At 43.4% G+C, this 20,022-nt stretch overlaps 1 protein-coding gene across 5 annotated transcripts in view; it reads left to right on the top strand.

Annotated features, from left to right (window-relative positions):
• The window catches only part of LOC121533452 (casein kinase I), a 62,061-nt gene extending 42,582 nt beyond the window's left edge, over positions 1–19,479 (top strand). For 2 of the 5 annotated variants that reach the window (XM_041839405.1, XM_041839406.1), the window contains exons 4-12: positions 1,824–1,972; positions 2,179–2,413; positions 2,716–2,801; positions 3,584–3,668; positions 3,794–3,942; positions 4,212–4,292; positions 5,341–5,448; positions 18,006–18,112; positions 18,391–19,479. In XM_041839405.1, coding sequence (XP_041695339.1) covers positions 1,824–1,972; positions 2,179–2,413; positions 2,716–2,801; positions 3,584–3,668; positions 3,794–3,942; positions 4,212–4,292; positions 5,341–5,448; positions 18,006–18,112; positions 18,391–18,445 — 1,055 coding nt within the window. In that variant the 3' untranslated portion in view covers positions 18,446–19,479. The remainder of the gene's footprint in view (positions 1–1,823; positions 1,973–2,178; positions 2,414–2,715; positions 2,802–3,583; positions 3,669–3,793; positions 3,943–4,211; positions 4,293–5,340; positions 5,449–18,005; positions 18,113–18,390) is intronic. The other 3 variants (XM_041839407.1, XM_041839409.1, XM_041839408.1) reach the window with 3 other exon arrangements.
• Positions 19,480–20,022: the final 543 nt, after the last annotated feature.

Here is a 20,022-nt window from a genome sequence, read left to right as displayed (position 1 = left end):
TAAAGCTTTTCCCCAGCTGTTATCCTTGTTTTGTTTACAGCTCTAGAGTTCCCCAGTAGGGAGTACTGTAGGTGTAGTCAGGGACAGTTGTTCTAGCGTAGCCACTTTCCTGTTGATTAATGCATTGGTAGGGCTGCTGAATGCCCTCCCTCCAGATTTGGGCAGGCGTTGATGAGTCAGCTTCCTTGTTGATCTCTTGTAGCTGCCGCCTTGTCCGCCATCACCATCATTAACAGGTAAATCCTGCTGTCTAAAGCGCCCCGGGACAGCTGTGTGGCTGTGTGAGATCTGCACTGCTTTGCTGTGGGAGTGACATGAGGGGTGATCAGGTAAATCCTGCTCTAATCCCTCCCCTCCTCCTCACACACACACAGCCTCCAGGCCAGCCTGCAGTACCACTAAAGCTGCTGATCCTCTCCTCTCTCTGACGGGGTTGGGGTGCCCTCGGGGCGACAGCCGCCTGCCGGGAGGGGAGCATGCAGTCACTTTGGCACAACTGCCAGCCAAGGAATGGAATGAAGGCCACTGGCGTCAGATACTGATCTGAACTGGTGAGGCATAACCTGGAGCTGTATGTATCCTTGGCGGCTGGACCATAAGGTCATGGTGGCCATGGGGTCACAAATGGCCATTGCCCTTTGTTCTATTCCACATTGGGAAAATAGTTACTGTTAAACTGGAAGTCTCCTCTTCAGAGAGAATTTTTACTGTGATGATAAACTCCTAAATTCCTCCTAGGTCACACATACTACATTACCAAAAGTATGTGGACACCTGCTCGTCGAACATCTCATTCCAAAATCAAAATCCTGGGCATTAATATGGAGTTGGTCCCCCTTTGCTGCTATAACAGCCTCCAGCCTCCACCAAACTTTACAGTTGGCACTATGCATTCGGGCAGGTAGCGTTCTCCTGGCATTCACCAAACCCAGATTTGTCCATTGGACTGCCAGATGGTGAAGCGTGATTCATCACTCCAGAGAACACGTTTCCACTGCTCCAGAGTTCAATGGCGGCGAGCTTTACACCACTCCTGCCGACGCTTGGCACTGTGCATGGTGATCTTAGGCTTGTGTGTGGCTGCTCGGCAATGGAAACTCATTTCATGAAGCTCCCAACGAACAGCTCTTGTGCTGACGTTGCTTCCAGAGGCAGTTTGGAACTCGGTAGTGAGTGTTGCAACCAAGGACAGACGATTTTTGATGAACTGACTTGTCGGAAAGGTGGCATCCTATGGCGGTGCCAAGTTGAAAGTCACTGAGCTCTTCAGAAAGGCCATTCTACTGCCAATGTTTATCTATGGAGATTGCATGGCTGTGTGCTCGATTTTATACACCTGTCAGCAGCAGGTGTGGCTGAAATAGCCGAATCCACTAATTTTAAGGGGTGTCCATATACTTTTGTATATATAGTGTATGACCACATGACAGAGTGTGTTGGCAAACAGTTTTTTCCAACACAAGGCATCAACGTTGACACGTTTTTGTTTACCATCCATGTTGTTCTAATCTAAACCGCCTTCCCACACACGTAGGCTGCTCAATATCAACATGCCTCTGTAGCCTGATTCATGTCAGCAAATCAAAGCCCTAGTACCCTTCTTTAGCTACCACCTTTCATGCATCCATAGTCCCTCAGCCTCTAAGCTTTTTTAGAAGGGACTAATGCTTTTAATGCTTTTAGAATATCTGTGGCTCTTATGATGCTAAAACAGATGGTTAGTAACTAAAGCCTTTTTAAACCTTTAGGATACTAGCATGCTCCCGGTAAATTGTGTGGTCCCGCTCATATATCATGAGTCCATGCCTGTCTCTGTGTTGCAGAGGGTATTCCTCAGGTGTACTACTTTGGGCCGTGTGGGAAGTACAATGCCATGGTGCTGGAGCTGCTAGGGCCCAGCCTGGAAGACCTGTTTGATCTCTGCGACCGCACCTTCTCCCTCAAGACTGTCCTCATGATAGCCATACAGCTGGTAAGATTTGAATTGTTGTTTACGTAAGTGTCTTACACACAGGTGCCCAACCCATAGTTTATAAGACTACTCTATGATGTCAGTTATCTCTGTAGTCTATAGATGTGTTGATGGCTCATAAAGGTTTACAGTGTTTGCATTTGAAAAGTGCACTGAGAGAGTTTGAGATCTTAGCTTGTCTACATGCTCTGTGCTCTGCCTCCCAGATAACGCGGATGGAGTTTGTCCACACGAAGAGCTTGATATACAGGGACGTCAAGCCAGAAAACTTTTTGGTGGGGCGGCCGGGCAGCAAGAGGCAGCACACAATCCACATTATCGACTTCGGGCTGGCCAAAGAATACATCGACCCAGAGACCAAAAAACACATCCCTTACCGGGAGCACAAGAGCCTGACAGGCACGGCACGCTACATGAGCATCAACACACACCTGGGGAAAGGTGAGAAATTATCATGAAGAGACATGCTGCTGTGTTATTGGAAAGATGGACCTTTTCTTTCCTAATCCTGTGAACTTGTCCTGGGCTGAAGTTGATTAGCAAGTTTTCCATTATGTTCAGTAAGGGCCGAATCCCAACTTGAGATCTGTACGCATATCTGTACGCATAACTTCCATCATGTAGATAGATCATGCATTGATTAATGCATTTGAGGTTTTCACATTAGGACATCAGCCTTATGGTGTCATATATAGTGGTGGATAACTGTGTGAGTAACAAACTCTTCTTCTGCTCTCATCCAGAGCAAAGCAGGCGGGATGATCTGGAGGCTCTGGGTCACATGTTTATGTACTTCCTGCGAGGCAGCCTTCCCTGGCAAGGCCTGAAGGTATACAGTTTCATGATATCTACATGACCTCAGACACACATACCTTGTCGCTTAGCCCCCCAGCGCAAAGTAACTTATTTCATTCAAGACCCAAGTGACATTTCAAGGCCTCAGACTCTAGAAAGTGTTTACAGTATTTAGGGAAGAGGAAGACATGCTAGGGGAAAATACTATGTAAATAGTGTTGTAACCAAACACAGAAAGGATATTCACCTCTGAGATTTTAATCGTCTCTGTGTAGTTGGATTAATAATGGAAAAAAATATTCATGAAATACGATTCTACATTTTCTGTTTTATTTCTATCATTGTGCAATCTATACCGGATACCACCGTTTAGCTCATACCTTTTGGTCTCTGCAGTTTTTAATAGATGTAAATGGCATCTTATTATACCAACATAAGTCACTCCCACACTTTCCCCTTTGAGGTCCTCTCCACCCAGGCTAGTGTCAAGAAGAGGTCCTGTGTGGCAGTGTATAGCTAGCTAACTGTAGAATATCATGGTAGAACTTCATAACAGCTTCATATCGATGGGATGACTCAAGATATAAAATGGCTTACAAGAGGATTTGGATGTGGATGCGAACTAAGACACTTTAATGTTCTACATGTGTGAACATTATTCCCATTCAATTACACTACCTCCAGCTATGTATTACCCCAAACTTGGTATTATATTGTGCATTCTGCAAAGCTGTAGTTTTTCGACTCTACTGTGCTGTGTGGGAATTAAAGCTAAATACGTAGGAGAATAATTGTTGTACTATCTGTTGATTCCAGGCGGACACGTTGAAGGAGAGGTATCAGAAGATTGGAGATACCAAGCGAGCTACGCCAATTGAAGTGCTTTGTGAAAGCTTCCCCGGTCAGTACCACCATTTTGATTTGATTGGTTTCATTTGGAATTTCCATTACTCCTTTTTGTTTAGGTCTAGTTCTAGATCAGTTTATGCAAATGAAATATTTGTGTGCCTTTGTCCTTTGCTGCAGAAGAGATGGCCACCTATCTGCGCTACGTGAGGAGGCTGGACTTCTTTGAGAAACCTGATTACGACTACTTACGGAAACTCTTCACTGACCTCTTCGATAGGAACGGCTACGTCTTTGATTATGAATACGACTGGGTCGGCAAGCCACTCGTGAGTCTCCTTCATCACTTGCTTCTTCTCCCTATTCAAAGTTTTTAGTGGACCACTTGACCCCTCTATCTGAAGATTTTCATTTGTCTATTTCTGTAAATAATCAGACTGTATCAAAATGGAGATTTCCTGTGATGTCTCAGTGGTTCAAGGGCCTATTTCTTCCTGTGTCATATTCATATCTTCATGTTGTGGTCGGTGTAAAGTATTTTCCCCCACGATTTCTATGTCCTAGATAAAATGCTGTGTCATTCTGTTCCCAACCATAGCCCACACCGATAGGCCCTATCCCCAGTGACACACCCGCTCAGCCCAGCAGAGACAAAGCACAACAGCAGACCAAAAACCAGGTGAGCTTACCGCCGCCTGCCACACCCACCCACCCACCTCGTCAGTCAAGTTCCCCCTTGTCTCAGAGGCAACTGCCAAACCTCCTGTCCTACTCTCAGCTTCCTCAGGAATATGGCCTCTTTTACAATGTTACCTTTATTCTCTCCAACTCTTCAAATTACTCTTTACTCTGTTGTTGCTATTGAACAAGAATGATTGGGAACTGATGACCCTATTATAATTGTAGTTAAATGTTGTAGCATCATCTTTGAACGTTGAACTGTTTTAGAATTGGAGGGTTTTGTCTTCAACCTTCCTCCTTAAGAACTAGTCATTGCATTGCAAAATGCAGTGCATTGTTCACATCAGCAATGACAAAGCTGTTTGCTTAATGTGTGGCAAAATTGCATGCCTTCTTTTCCTTTGCTTGTTCTATCAGCATGCTATTTGAGCCTTGATCCTACTACACTGTCATCAACATGACACATCAACCTTTTTAGACTTTATTAGCCTTTTTCAATCTTTTTCTCTAAGGCAAAGCGCATAAGGTTTTATAATTGCCCTTTGCTGTGTACTCGCGGCTGTAATTATGGCTCTCCAGTACAATGTAATGAGTATCATCATTTATGAACATAAACAGGCAACACGTTGCATAGTACAAACAATCACAGAGTTTATTGCAGAAACCAGGAATAGAGTCACAACAATGATTAGCTAATTCAGTCAGACCAATAGACAGGAGACTGCTGCGGGCTGGAAGAAAATATAGATTTTGGAATAAAAGACAAGATGCTTAGTGTTTCCGATCAAGGCTGTTTTCACTCCTGCATGAATCAGTGGGCTCTGCTTTGTTTTGCTCTATTTTCCTTCTGTTAACATAGTCTGTTTTAACAAGCTTCTTCTTGTGAGATGTCTTTTGTGTTTATTTTCGTTTGTTGGTTTTTGTTGACTTTTTTTCCCCCATTCACTCCCCGTTCCCACTTTCCCATCACCACCACACTACCTTCCACCTCTTCACTCCTGACCCCCATAACCCGCATCCCCTCCCCCCTGTGCTCTTTGCGTCAGTCTCCTGAGCCCAAAGGAGATGAGTCTCAGCGTCAGCCCTCTCCAATGACCAATAAGGAGACACTGGGGTCGCATCTCACGGCCGAAAGGCTGGGAGGCTCTGTCCAGGTACTGCTTGCTGCGCATGGTGCTGCATGACCGTCTGTCCACCCCAGCTTTCTCTCTCTCTGCCTCTCTCTCTATGTATCTATCTATCTATCTATCTGTCAGTCTACAGTTGAAGTCGGAAGTTTACATACACCTTAGCCAAATACATTTAAACTCAGTTTTTCACAATTCCTGACATTTAATCCTAGTAAGAATTCCCTGTCTTAGGTCAGTTAGGATAACAATTTATTTTAAGAATGTGAAATGTCAGAATAATAGTAGAGAGAATAATTTATTACAGCTTTTATTTCTTTCATCACATTCCCAGTGGGTCAGAAGTTTACATATACTCAATTAGTATTTGGTTGCATTGCCTTTAAATTGTTGAACTTGGGTCAAACGTTTCGGGTAGCCTTCCACAAGCTTCCCACAATAAGTTGGGTGAATTTTGGCCCATTCCTCCTGACAGAGCTGGTGTAACTGAGTCAGGTTTGTAGGCATCCTTGCTCGCACATGCCTTTTCAGTTCTGCACACACATTTTCTATAGGATTGAGGTCAGGGCTTTGTGATGGCCACTCCAATACCTTGACTTTGTTGTCCTTAAGCCATTTTGCCACAACTTTGGAAGTATGCTTGGGGTCATTGTTCATTTGGAAGACCCATTTGCGACCAAGCTTTAACTTCCTGACTGATGTCTTGAGATGTTGCTTCAATATATCCACATAATTTTCTTTCCTCATGATGCCATCTATTTTGTGAAGTGCACAAGGCCCTCCTGCAGCAAAGCCCCCCCACAGCATGATGCTGCCACCCCAGTGCTTCACGGTTGGGATGGTGTTCTTTGGCTTGCAAGCACCCCCTTTTTCCTCCAAAAATAATGATGGTCATTATGGCCAAACAGTTCTATTTTTATTTCATCAGACCAGAGGACATTTCTCCAAAAAGTACGATCTTTGTCTCCATGTGCAGTTGCAAACCGTAGTCTTGCTTTTTTATGGCAGTTTTGGAGCAGTGGCTTCTTCCTTGCTGAGCGGCCTTTCAGGTTATGTCGATATAGGACTTGTTTTACTGTGGATATAGATACATTTGTACCTGTTTCCTCCAGCATCTTCACAAGGTCCTTTGCTGTTGTTCTGGGATTGATTTGCACTTTTCTCACCAAAGTACGTTAATCTCTAGGAGACAGAACGTGTCTCCTTCCTGAGCGGTATGACGGCTGCGTGGTCCCATGATGTTTATACTTGTGTACTATTGTTTGTACAGATGAACGTGGTACCTTCAGGCATTTGGAAATTGCTCCCAAGGATGAACCAGTCTTGTGGAGGTCTACAATTTTTTTTTCTGAGGTCTTGGCTGGTTTCTTTTGATTTTCCCATGATGTCAAGCAAAGAGGCACTGGGTTTGAAGGTAGGCCTTGAAATACATCCACAGGTACACCTCCAATTGACTCAAATGATGTCAATTAGCCTATCAGAAGCTTCTAAAGCCATGACATCATTTTCTGGAATTTTCCAAGCTGTTTAAAGGCACAGTCAACTGATATTGGACCATAAACAGATATGACTCATTAACCTTTACGAACCAAATAATGATGATCCACACTTCTTTGACAATATATATAATAAATTATCAACTCTGCAAGCAATTCAAGACTCTATTATTATGGTGGGAGATTATAATACCGTTTTAAATAGCTCAATGGAGCGTAAAGGAAATCACACAACAAACAATCACCCTCATGCTCTTAAGGAAATCGTGAATGTCATGGATACATTAGAACTAGTAGATATATGGAGGCTTAAATATCCTGATCTAGTGAGATATACATGGCGGAGACTCAAATCAAGCTAGTCGTCTTGACTTCTTTCTTATGTCATTCTCGTTGGCACCAAAAGTTTAAAAAGTGTTGATAGGGGACAGAATGTGGTCGGACCATCATATTATTGGCATATACCTTACTCTTACTGAATTTCCATGTGGGCGAGGATATTGGAAATTTAATCAAAGCCTATTGGATGATAACTTGTTTTTAACTAGGACAGAGGAATTTATAACTGATCTTTTACGACATAACATAGGTACAGCAAATCCCCTTATTGTATGGGACACCTTTAAATGTGCCTTTAGAGGCCATGCAATTCAGTACTCATCTCGAAAACAAAAGCAATTTAGGTCAAAAGAGACCACACTAACAAAGGAAATAGAAGGTCTAACAGAACAGATAGATAGCAATAAAAACTATAACATAGAGGCTCAGAATAAATTAGAGGAAAAACAAAAAGAAATTGAGAAAATTATTCAAGAAAGATCAAGTGTAATATATTATCAAAATAAAGCAAACTGGATGGAATATGGGGAGAAATGCACCAAATTCTGTTTTTAATCTTCAACATAGGAATGCTACCAAAAATAATTTATTGAAACTGGTTACAAATGACGGAGTCACCCATGATTCACCAAATTATATTTTGAAGGAGGAAACAAAAGTACTTTAAGCATATGTTTTTATACAGAAATTATTAAATATTAAAGCATTAGACCTATCACTAAAAGCTTCAGTCATACAAAAGTTATACTTAAATCCGAACTGGTTCTCTAGCAAATTAGTAAGATTGTCTCACCCAATGTTCAAGAATGGCCTTTTTCCCTTTATTCAGATTACAACCTCTCACTTTCAGTTATTTGAAAAGGAAATAATCTCCCAAATATCACTATTTCTAAAACAAGCCATAGAAAGTTGGTTGCGATTTCAATTTAATCCTCCAGAAACTACAGAACAAATAATGCAACAACTATTGTGGTTAAACTCAACTATACTAATTGATAAAAAACATAATTTTTTGAAATAATCTTTAAAAAATGAATAATCTTCGTAAATGATATCATAGGTAGGTCGGGTGGAGTTATGTCGCACATGCAGCTAACAAAAACATGGAAATTGCTGCTCTACCCAAAATTACAACCAAATAATTGCAGCATTACCGCAAAAATGGAAAAGGAAAGTGGAAGGGTGAAAAAGTAAGGAACTTGTCTGTCGGCCTTGCATTAAAGAATATAATTGGTTAAAGAAAATTGTGATAAATAAAAAAGTATACCAGTTTCATTTAAGGACCAAAGGATTGACAGCCGTCCCATATAGATTGCAAAATAGTTGGGAAGAGATTTTTGACGTACCGATTCCATGGCATAGTGTTTATGAATTGATACGCAAAACGACGCCGGATTCAAAACTTTGAATTTTTCAATTAAAATTATTATATAAAATTCTTGCTACCAATAGAATGTTATTTATATGGAGGATACAATCTTCCTAGCTCTGCAGATTTTGCTGCGAAGAGACAGAATCATTAGATCATTTGTTTTGGTACTGTCCATTTGTAGCTTGTTTTTGGACTCAGGTCCAGGAATGGCTAAAGGATTGCAATATTTACCTAGAGCTAACCCTGCAGATAGCACTACTGGGTGATCTGAAAAGTAATAGTCAATCGATCAATAATATAATAATACTTTTAGCAAAAATGTTTATTTTCAATTTACGATCTGTAGAAACAATGAGAATAGAAAGGTTCAGAACTTTTGTAAAACATCACAGTACAGTTGAAAAATATATGGCAAATATAAATCCAATATGGATGGTGTTAAGAGATAGATGGGAGCTGAAGGAAAGGACTAATAACAACAACAAATAACAACAAGATAACTAATGTAAAGCATACTGTGTCCATAATAAGTATATACGTTATAGGTTGAGAGCTTTTGTGAAAGAGCACAGTTAGAAAAATATGGCATATAGAAGCAAACCAGATGGACATCATGAAAATGATTGGAGGAAGTTCAGGAGTAAAAACAAACAAAATATAATTATTGTTGAATTTGACTGTGTCCATGAAATGTATATAGTATGTATGGGCTGGAAGTAGAGGCCTAAGCGTTGGTGTTCACTCCTTTACTCCAATTGGGGAAGGGGTGGTGGGGTTGGAAAGTAATTAAAGGAATTTTAATTTTAAAAAGTATATGTGTGTGTGTGTATGGATGTATGTATATATGTATGTACAGTGGGGAGAACAAGTATTTGATACACTGCCGATTTTGCAGGTTTTCCTACTTACAAACCACGTAGAGGTCTGTAATTTTTATCATAGGTACACTTCAACTGTGAGAGACGGAATCTAAAACAAAAATCTAGAAAATCACATTGTATGATTTTTAAGTAATTAATTTGCATTTTATTGCATGACATAAGTATTTGATACATCAGAAAAGCAGAACTTAATATTTGGTACAGAAACCTTTGTTTGCAATTACAGAGATCATACGTTTCCTGTAGGTCTTGACCAGGTTTGCACACACTGCAGCAGGGATTTTGGCCCACTCCTCCATACAGACCTTCTCCAGATCCTTCAGGTTTCGGGGCTGTCGCTGGGCAATACGGACTTTCAGCTCCCTCCAAAGATTTTCTATTGGGTTCAGGTCTGGAGACTGGCTAGGCCACTCCAGGACCTTGAGATGCTTCTTACGGAGCCACTCCTTAGTTGCCCTGGCTGTGTGTTTCGGGTCGTTGTCATGCTGGAAGACCCAGCCACGAGCCATCTTCAATGCTCTTACTGAGGGAAAGAGGTTGTTGGCCAAGATCTCGCGATACATGGCCCCATCCATCCTCCCCTCAATACGGTGCAGTCGTCCTGTCCCCTTTGCAGAAAAGCATCCCCAAAGAATGATGTTTCCACCTCCATTCTTCACGGTTGGGATGGTGTTCTTGGGGTTGTACTCCAAACACGGCAAGTGGAGTTTAGACCAAAAAGCTCTATTTTTGTCTCATCAGACCACATTACCTTCTCCCATTCCTCCTCTGGATCATCCAGATGGTCATTGGCAAACTTCAGACGGGACTGGACATGCGCTGGCTTGAGCAGGGGGACCTTGCGTGCGCTGCAGGATTTTAATCCATGACGGCGTAGTGTGTTACTAATGGTTTTCTTTGAGACTGTGGTCCCAGCTCTCTTCAGGTCATTAATGTGATTTTCTGGATTTTTGTTTAAGATTTTGTATTGAGAAACTTTTGTTATTGACCAAATACTTATTTTCCACCATAATTTGCAAATAAATTCATAAAAAATCCTACAATGTGATTTTCTGGATTTTTTTCCCTCAATTTGTCTGTCATAGTTGACGTGTACCTATGATGAAAATTACAGGCCTCTCTCATCTTTTTAAGTGGGAGAACTTGCACAATTGGTGGCTGACTAAATACTTTTTTCCCCCACTGTAAGTATTTGATCACCTACCAACCAGTAAGAATTCCGGCTCTCACAGACCTGTTAGTTTTTCTTTAAGAAGCCCTCCTGTTCTCCACTCATTACCTGTATTAACTGCACCTGTTTGAACTCGTTACCTGTATAAAAGACACCTGTCCACACACTCAATCAAACAGACTCCAACCTCTCCACAATGGCCAAGACCAGAGAGCTGTGAAAGGACATCAGGGATAAAATTGTAGACCTGCACAAGGCTGGGATCGGCTACAGGACAATAGGCAAGCAGCTTGGTGAGAAGGCAACAACTGTTGGCGCAATTATTAGAAAATGGAAGAAGTTCAAGATGACGGTCAATCACCCTCGGTCTGGGGCTCCATGCAAGATCTCACCTCGTGGGGCATCAATGATCATGAGGAAGGTGAGGGATCAGCCCAGAACTACACGGCAGGACCTGGTCAATGACCTGAAAAGAGCTGGGACCACAGTCTCAAAGAAAACCATTAGTAACACACTACGCCGTCATGGATTAAAATCCTGCAGCGCACGCAAGGTCCCCCTGCTCAAGCCAGCGCATGTCCAGGCCTGTCTGAAGTTTGCCAATGACCATCTGGATGATCCAGAGGAGGAATGGGAGAAGGTCATGTGGTCTGATGAGACAAAAATATAGCTTTTTGGTCTAAACTCTACTCGCCGTGTTTGGAGGAAGAAGAAGGATGAGTACCACTCCAAGAACACCATCCCAACCGTGAAGCATGGAGGTGGAAACATCATTCTTTGGGGATGCTTTTCTGCAAAGGGGACAGGACGACTGCACCGTATTGAGGGGAGGATGGACAACGACCCGAAACACACAGCCAGGGCAACTAAGGAGTGGCTCCGTAAGAAGCATCTCAAGGTCCTGGAGTGGCCTAGCCAGTCTCCAGACCTGAACCCAATAGAACATCTTTGGAGGGAGCTGAAAGTCTGTATTGCCCAGCGACAGCCCCGAAACCTGAAGGATCTGGAGAAGGTCTGTATGGAGGAGTGGGCCAAAATCCCTGCTGCAGTGTGTGCAAACCTGGTCAAGACCTACAGGAAACGTATGATCTCTGTAATTGCAAACAAAGGTTTCTGTACCAAATATTAAGTTCTGCTTTTCTGATGTATCAAATACTTATGTCATGCAATAAAATGCAAATGAATTACTTAAAAATCATACAATGTGATTTTCTGGATTTTTGTTTTAATTTAGATTCCGTCTCTCACAGTTGAAGTGTACCTATGATAAAAATTACAGACCTCTACATGCTTTGTAAGTAGGAAAACCTGCAAAATCGGCAGTGTATCAAATACTTGTTCTCCCCACTGTATATACAGTAGCTCACAAAAGGGAGTATACCCGTCACATTTTTGTAAATATTTGAGTATATCTTTTCATGTGACAACACTGAAGAAATGACACTTTGCTACAATGTAAAGTAGTGAGTGTACAGCTTGTATAACAGTGTAAATTTGCTGTCCTCTCAAAATAACACAACACACATTCATTAATGTCTAAACCGCTGGCAACAAAAGTGAGTACACCCCTAAGTGAAAATGTCCAAATTGGGCCCAAAGTGTCAATATTTTGTGTGGCCACCATCATTTTCCAGCACTGCCTTAACCCTCTTGGGCATGGAGTTCACCAGAGCTTCACAGGTTGCCACTGGAGTCCTCTTCCACTCCTCCATGACGACATCACGGAGCTGGTGGATGTTAGAGACCTTGCACTCCTCCACCTTCCGTTTGAGGATGCCCCATAGATGCTCAAGAGGGTTTAGGTCTGGAGACATGCTTGGCCAGTCCATCACCTTTACCCTCAGCTTCTTTAGCAAGGCAGTGGTCGTCTTGGAGGTGTGTTTGGGGTCGTTATCATGTTGGAATACTGCCCTGCGGCCCAGTCTCCGAAGGGAGGGGATCATGCTCTGCTTCAGTATGTCACAGTACATGTTGGCATTCATGGTTCCCTCAATGAACTGTAGCTCCCCCAGTGCCGGCAGCACTCATGCAGCCCCAGACCATGACACTCCCACCACCATGCTTGACTGTAGGCAAGACACACTTGTCTTTGTACTCCTCACCTGGTTGCCGCCACACACGCTTGACACCATCTGAACCAAATAAGTTTATCTTGGTCTCATCAGACTACAGGACATGGTTCCAGTAATCCATGTCCTTAGTCTGCTTGTCTTCAGCAAACTGTTTGCGGGCTTTCTTGTGCATCATCTTTAGAAGAGGCTTCCTTCTGGGACGACAGCCATGCAGACCAATTTGATGCAGTGTGCGGCATATGGTCTGAGCACTGACAGGCTGACCCCCCATCCCTTCAACCTCTGCGGCAATGCAGGCAGCACTCATACGTCTATTTCCCAAAGACAACCTCTGGATATGACGCTGAGCACGTGCACTCAACTTCTTTGAGGCGAGGCCTGTTCTGAGTGGAACCTGTCCTGTTAAACCGCTGTATGGTCTTGGCCACCGTGCTGCAGCTTAGTTTCAGGGTCTTGGCAATCTTCTTATAGCCCAGGCCATCTTTATGTAGAGCAGCAATTCTTTTTTTCAGATCCTCAGAGAGTTCTTTGCCATGAGGTGCCATGTTGAACTTCCAGTGACCAGTATGAGGGAGTGTGAGAGCGATGACACCAAATTTAACACACCTGCTCCCCATTCACACCAGAGACCTTGTAACACTAACGAGTCATATGACACCGGGGAGGGGAAATGGCTAATTGGGCCCAATTTGGACATTTTCACTTAGGTGTGTACTCACTTTTGTTGCCAGCGGTTTAGACATGAATGGCTGTGTGTTGAGTTATTTTGAGGGGACAGCATATTTACACTGTTATACAAGCTGTACACTCACTACTTTACATTGTAGCAAAGTGTCATTTCTTCAGTTTTGTCACATGAAAAGATATACTCAAATATTTACAAAAATGTGATGGGTGTACTCACTTTTGTGACATACTGTGTGTGTGTATATATATATATATATATATATATATATATTGTGATGTCACGAGAGGCTGTGTCCTGGAGGGACGTTACATCCCCCTGAGGTGGCTGCAAACTCAGACAGCTATGGCTCCATCTGCTGGTATGGTCGGGAACTCCACCCCTCTATGGCCAATCTTCCCACGCAGCTGAAACAAATGAGGAGCTGATGAGCTGAAGGTTTGGGAAGGGAAGAGACACAGTCTCCAACCTGGGCTCTCTGGAGGACAAGAGTGCTGCACGTCCACTTCCATGAGGAATACAAGGATTTGGAGATACTTACCTTTGGGAAATACTCACCTTTGGATATATGCACCTGTGGAAATACGTGTGGGACATTTGGAAGGACGTTTTGCTGGGTTGGCCACTAGCTGCAACGTGGAAGACAGTAAGACTGGGGAAAAGTTATTTGAGCGAGGGAGAGTTATGATTTTGGATGTGGAAGAGACATCCCTGAACTGTTAACCCTTAAGAGCCACCAGAGAACAGAATTGTGTTATACTTTCGTTAGTTTCCCAAGACCTTTAATAAAATCCTTGTTTTGGTTGAACCTGGTCTCCTTGCACTACTTGAGCAATCCCGCTGAAAGCTGTGTAGCCTCTCGTGACATCACAGATGGTGGAGAATACGGGCACGCTCAAGCGTTAATAGTGCATGTCAGAGGAGGATACCGAAGGTTTGATCACCCAGTTTTCCAAGTTGGCCGTAGGCTCCCCGCCGACTGAAATGGAGGACATATTGAAAGCCCTTGTTGCTGGCCAGCAAGCCCAGATGCAAGCAACCGTGGCTCTCTTGGAGGAGCAAAAGACAGCCAACCTTCTGAAGGCAGAGGAATTGCAGTTGCAGAGACAGATGGTTGTCCAAAATACCCGCCCAATAAAGGCAAGTGACTTTATATCTAAGATGGGAGCTACCGATGACATTGAGGCATACCTGCATGCATTTGAGGCCACGGCCACTAGGGAAGCCTGGCCCAAGCAACAGTGGGTTGGTCTGTTAGCCCCCTTTCTAACCGGGGAATCGCTGAATGCTGTCCGGGACCTGGGCCCTGACCAGGTTACTGACTATGATGCCCTGAAGTCTGAGATCCTCAGCAGATATGGACTCACAAAGTTTGGTATGGCCCAGCTTTCACAGTTGGACCTTCCAACCAGACCAACCTCCTCGGGCGCAGATGCATGAACTTGTCCGAATCGCAAGGAAATGGCTGGATCCGCAGAGGAATACAGCAGCGGCGGTGGTGGAGGCCGTTGTGGTGGATCGTTACCTACGCGCCCTGCCTTATGAGGCAAAACGGTTCATCAGTCAACAGGCCTTGACCACGGCTGATCTGACCGTGGAAGCTGTGGAAAAGTACCAGGCCACAGCGGAGATGCTGAATGCTTCCCGAAAAAGACCCCAGGAGTGCGGCCCCACCACAAATGGGAAGAACCCGTCCAAAGGACCCCAAGGTCTCGAACCCAGCCACGTCAGGACTTATCCCGGCTCCAGGGGGAGCCAGAAACCAGGCGGGTCCAAGAAGAGTACACCAGGAGGGGGAAACTCGACAGTGTTACCGGTGTGGGGAGATGGGACATATCTCCTGGCAGTGTGGGAAACTAGCCGATGAACCTATGCCCACTGCGGAGTCCTCCAGCTCAGCACCCACACACCGTTTTGCCTCGCTCTTGGGAGTCGTAGATGGCGGCCCAGATCGACCCCCCACCTGCCCGGTAACTGTGAATCACCATGATGTGGAGGCCTTACTGGATTCTGGTAGCCGGGCCACCCTGGTGCGTAAGGATTTGGTGGGCCCAACGTGTCTGACCCCGGGGAAAGTCCTCCCAGTTTCCTGTGTCCATGGGGACACCAGAGAATACCCCATTACTGAACTTACAATGACCAGCACACGGGGAACCATACACACGACGGCGGGGGGTGGTTGATTCCCTCCCCGTCCCTGTCCTAATTGGACGAGACTGCCCAGCCTTTTACCCACTCTGGAGAGAGTCTCAGGAGAGGATAACCCGAGTACCTCGGAAACGGAGAGGCAAGACTCATCCTGGGAAGGCTCCGGTGCAATCCTCCGAATTACTCACTCCCGCCCGGGCTCTGATAGGGATGGCAGGTGCCCAGACCGACACAGAGACGGAGCTACAGAATCTGGACAAAGAACTGTCTGGTCTGAAGGGGACCGCTGAGAGGTATCGTTGGTTAAAGCAACAGTTAGACATGAAGACAGAAGAGTTAGATATCCTCCAGGCTAAACTCCAACAGAGCTCCTTCCATAAGCAACAGGAGGAGCTGGAGAGGCTGCGCAGGACCATCGAGGAGTGTGAGGAGACCCTGCGCAGTAGTAAGGAGGTCCAGAAGAAGGCAGAGGAGAAGTACAAGGTGTTGGAGAACAAGATGAAGAATGCGGAGGCAGAGAGAGAGAAGGAACTGAAAGCTGCTCAACAGAAGCTAAACTCTGCTAAAACCAAGGCTGATGCGTTCAGTAAGAAACTCAAGGAGAGACAACAGGAGGCTGAGTCCCTGGTCCTAGAGGTGGAGGAGTTGAAGAGAGAGCAGGCTGGCAAGCACCACGGCAATGCGGACGCCCTCTCCCGGCGTGATGCCTTCTTCGCTGCCTTTACCCCGACGAGGACGTCGGTCCCGAGGAGGGGGATGTGTGATGTCACGAGAGGCTGTGTCCTGGAGGGACGTTACATCCCCCTGAGGTGGCTGCAAACTCAGACAGCTATGGCTCCATCTGCTGGTATGGTCGGGAACTCCACCCCTCTATGGCCAATCTTCCCACGCAGCTGAAACAAATGAGGAGCTGATGAGCTGAAGGTTTGGGAAGGGAAGAGACACAGTCTCCAACCTGGGCTCTCTGGAGGACAAGAGTGCTGCACGTCCACTTCCATGAGGAATACAAGGATTTGGAGATACTTACCTTTGGGAAATACTCACCTTTGGATATATGCACCTGTGGAAATACGTGTGGGACATTTGGAAGGACGTTTTGCTGGGTTGGCCACTAGCTGCAACGTGGAAGACAGTAAGACTGGGGAAAAGTTATTTGAGCGAGGGAGAGTTATGATTTTGGATGTGGAAGAGACATCCCTGAACTGTTAACCCTTAAGAGCCACCAGAGAACAGAATTGTGTTATACTTTCGTTAGTTTCCCAAGACCTTTAATAAAATCCTTGTTTTGGTTGAACCTGGTCTCCTTGCACTACTTGAGCAATCCCGCTGAAAGCTGTGTAGCCTCTCGTGACATCACAATATATATATATATATTTGCGAGAGAAAAAAACATATGGGGGATTGGAAGTGAAGCAGACAATTACATTGATGGAAGTTACAATCTATCTGAAATATTAAAGCTGATCTACCCCCTATGAAGAAAAAAATAATAATATATATATATATATATATATATATATATATATATATATATAATAATAATAAAAAATTTGTGTATGTAAACTTCTGACCCACTGGAATTGTGATACAGTGAATTATAAGTGAAATAATCTGTCTTTAAACAATTGTTGGAAAAATTACTTGTGTCATGCACAAAGTAGATGTCCTAACCGACTTGCCAAAACTATAGTTAGTTAACAAGACATTTGTGGAGTGGTTGAAAAACGAGTTTTAATTGACTCCAACCTAAGTGTATGTAAACTTCAGACTTCAACTGTATCTGTCAGTCTGTCTCTGTATGTCTGCTCGCGCTGTCTGCTCTGCTATGCTTCACTCATCTGCTCCAGGCTGATAACAGGGGAGGGAAGCTGTCAGGAGAACCATGCGGTCACTGTCTTTGAAACCTTTTATCAGGACAGGAACCCCCCTCTCCTCTCCCTAGAAAAGGGTGTGCTATAGGATCCCATTGAGAATGAACGGTCTCAGCGCTGACTCAACTTTGAAGGGATGAAGGGGCAACAGCAGCTCAGAAGATACCTCTGTTTAAAAACATTTGAATATTTGACTGGATATTTCATATCTTTAGTCGTTTATGGTGCAATTATGACTTGCTTTAAATGGTAAGTGATGTACAGTCTGCAGTCTCAGATTATAAACTTTTAGGATAATTAGTAGAGCAAATGTGCCATCTAGTGTTCTGGAAGGGAATTGCACACTTTGAAATTATTACCTCTTTTTGCCAACTAGTAGATACATTTACAATGTAATGTGGTCAAGGGTAACAATTATAAGCTTATGCTTCAAATAACACACTTCCTATGAAGGATTAAGTACAGATAATGTATCATGATTTGATCATATATCATAAAAACATGTGTAGACAGACATCCTGCCTAAATTCCCTGTCTTCACCTGTACAGGTGATGAGCTCGACAAATGGAGAGCTGAACACTGACGACCCGACGGCAGGACACTCCAACGCTCCCATCACTGCTCCCACTGAGGTGGAGGTGGCTGATGATACAAAGTAAGACAGCTGTCTTTCCCTGGGGTTGACTGGCAGTGGCTCGCAATGCTCTGCTCTGTCTCACTACCTCAGGCAGCCATTGCAAGAAACACACTGTCAAATAGAAATATAGGTTCTGAACCCATTCATTCAAAATACGGTTAGAACAAAACATTGAACAAGTTGCACACATTTAAGGCCTCTAATGTTGAGTTTACATTACATTTTTAACATTACATTTTTTGATATGCAACATTAATTTACTTTGAAACTAAATTATAGGATATCCTTGCCTGCAGGTGCTGTTGTTTCTTCAAAAGGAGAAAGAGGAAAGCCCTCCAGCGGCACAAGTGAAGAGAAGAACTTGAAACATTCTGGTCACTGTCAGTTTTAAATGGAAGCAACTACACAGATCACCCATCTCTCTTTCCCAATCTCTCTTTCTTTCTCTTTCTCTCTTCTCTCTCTTAGCGCTCCCCTGCTGCAGGCGTGTAAAGGAATGTTGCCCTACAGACTCTGGCTCCGTTAAAAAAAAGAAAATAAAGAAACATTTTAAAGTACCTGCATAATAAAGGGAGATTGAGAGAAAGTTAAAAGCTGTAAAAATGAAACGTGAATACCGTGACGTGAATATATAAAAAAGATACTGTTTGAAACAGTTGTTGTATTCTAGATTCCATACAGGACATTTTCTGTTCAACAGCCATTGATCTGAGGGAACTGTCAATGAGTCGAGTGAATGAAATCTGTTCCATAGAAATAGTCCTTTATTTGTGGGATCAAGGTAAGAAGCAAGAATGAACAATACTAATGGTAACTCTGGAATCACTGAGCGCAACAGGAAGCATTTCATCTAAACCAGAATTGGATGATTTTTATGAATTTTTTTCTTTCTTTTTTTGTAATTTAATCCTGAATAGTTTTCAAAGTCGACTTCCTGGATTGAAAACAAACTTTTACTTTTATGTTGTAGTGTTTCTGGAAATCTTTCTTTGTTCCTTTTTTTGGCTTTAATTTTGTCAATGTGGACTTTGTAGCACAGTCACTGGCCTCAGGTACTGTGGAAGATTGAAAGGAACCGATATTAAGCTCTTTTCTTATTATTGCACTTTTGAAAGAAAAGGAAAAAAAGTACAGTGGAATTCTAGGTTTGAAATTAACAAACAACAAAACAACAAAATAAAGAGTGATCTAGGAATAGTCCTATAAATGCTTATATCTGAGTAAGGGCCGAAATGTCAATCTACATGAAACGATGTCTTTCAGTTTTATTTCTTACATCAGAATAATTTACCAGGAAATCATAGTTTGTGCCTTTCCAAGTAAAATGTTTAAAGCTCAAGTAAGTGTCCTGCAATGACATTTTATCTGAACTTGTTCCAAATGTTTCTCATTGACTTTGCGTGTGTGTGTGCTTGTATCTCTCTGAAAGTATTGTCGATGTCTGACATTCCCAGTGTGTGGTCGGTCCTATGTAGAGGTCCTACAGTCTCCACCAATGACTGTATGGGTCTCCACCATCCCATCTACAGTCTATCTCCTCTGCTATGACAATCAAGGGATCTTTACAGTGGGGGTTAACTCTCTATGTGCACTTTCTGGAGAAAAAAAAGAAAGATTTGAAAGCGTGTGCATTGCGAGCTAAGCAATTCTAGTCATTGATGATGGCAGATCAAAGTTAGTAGCAGCAAGTAAGCGGGTCAAGTTTTTTTAAAGACTAAAATGAAGCGACTGCCCAACAATGACTGAAGTTTCCACCAGACGTATTGGATACACAACTGTTTTCTTTTGGAGTTCCTCACTGCATTAGTTACATGCATTTTTGCCTGAACATTGTAATGGTCTATGTTTGTCATGGCCTAACATGAGATGTTACCGCAACAACGTGCTCTGTCATCTCTACAGTATATATACAGTATATACAGTTGTCC

Source organism: Coregonus clupeaformis, chromosome 20 (assembly GCF_020615455.1).
Source record: "Coregonus clupeaformis isolate EN_2021a chromosome 20, ASM2061545v1, whole genome shotgun sequence".
Taxonomy (NCBI): Eukaryota; Metazoa; Chordata; class Actinopteri; order Salmoniformes; family Salmonidae; genus Coregonus; species Coregonus clupeaformis.
Note: the sequence above shows the minus strand (reverse complement) of the source record. Positions and strands in the feature narration are given on the sequence as shown.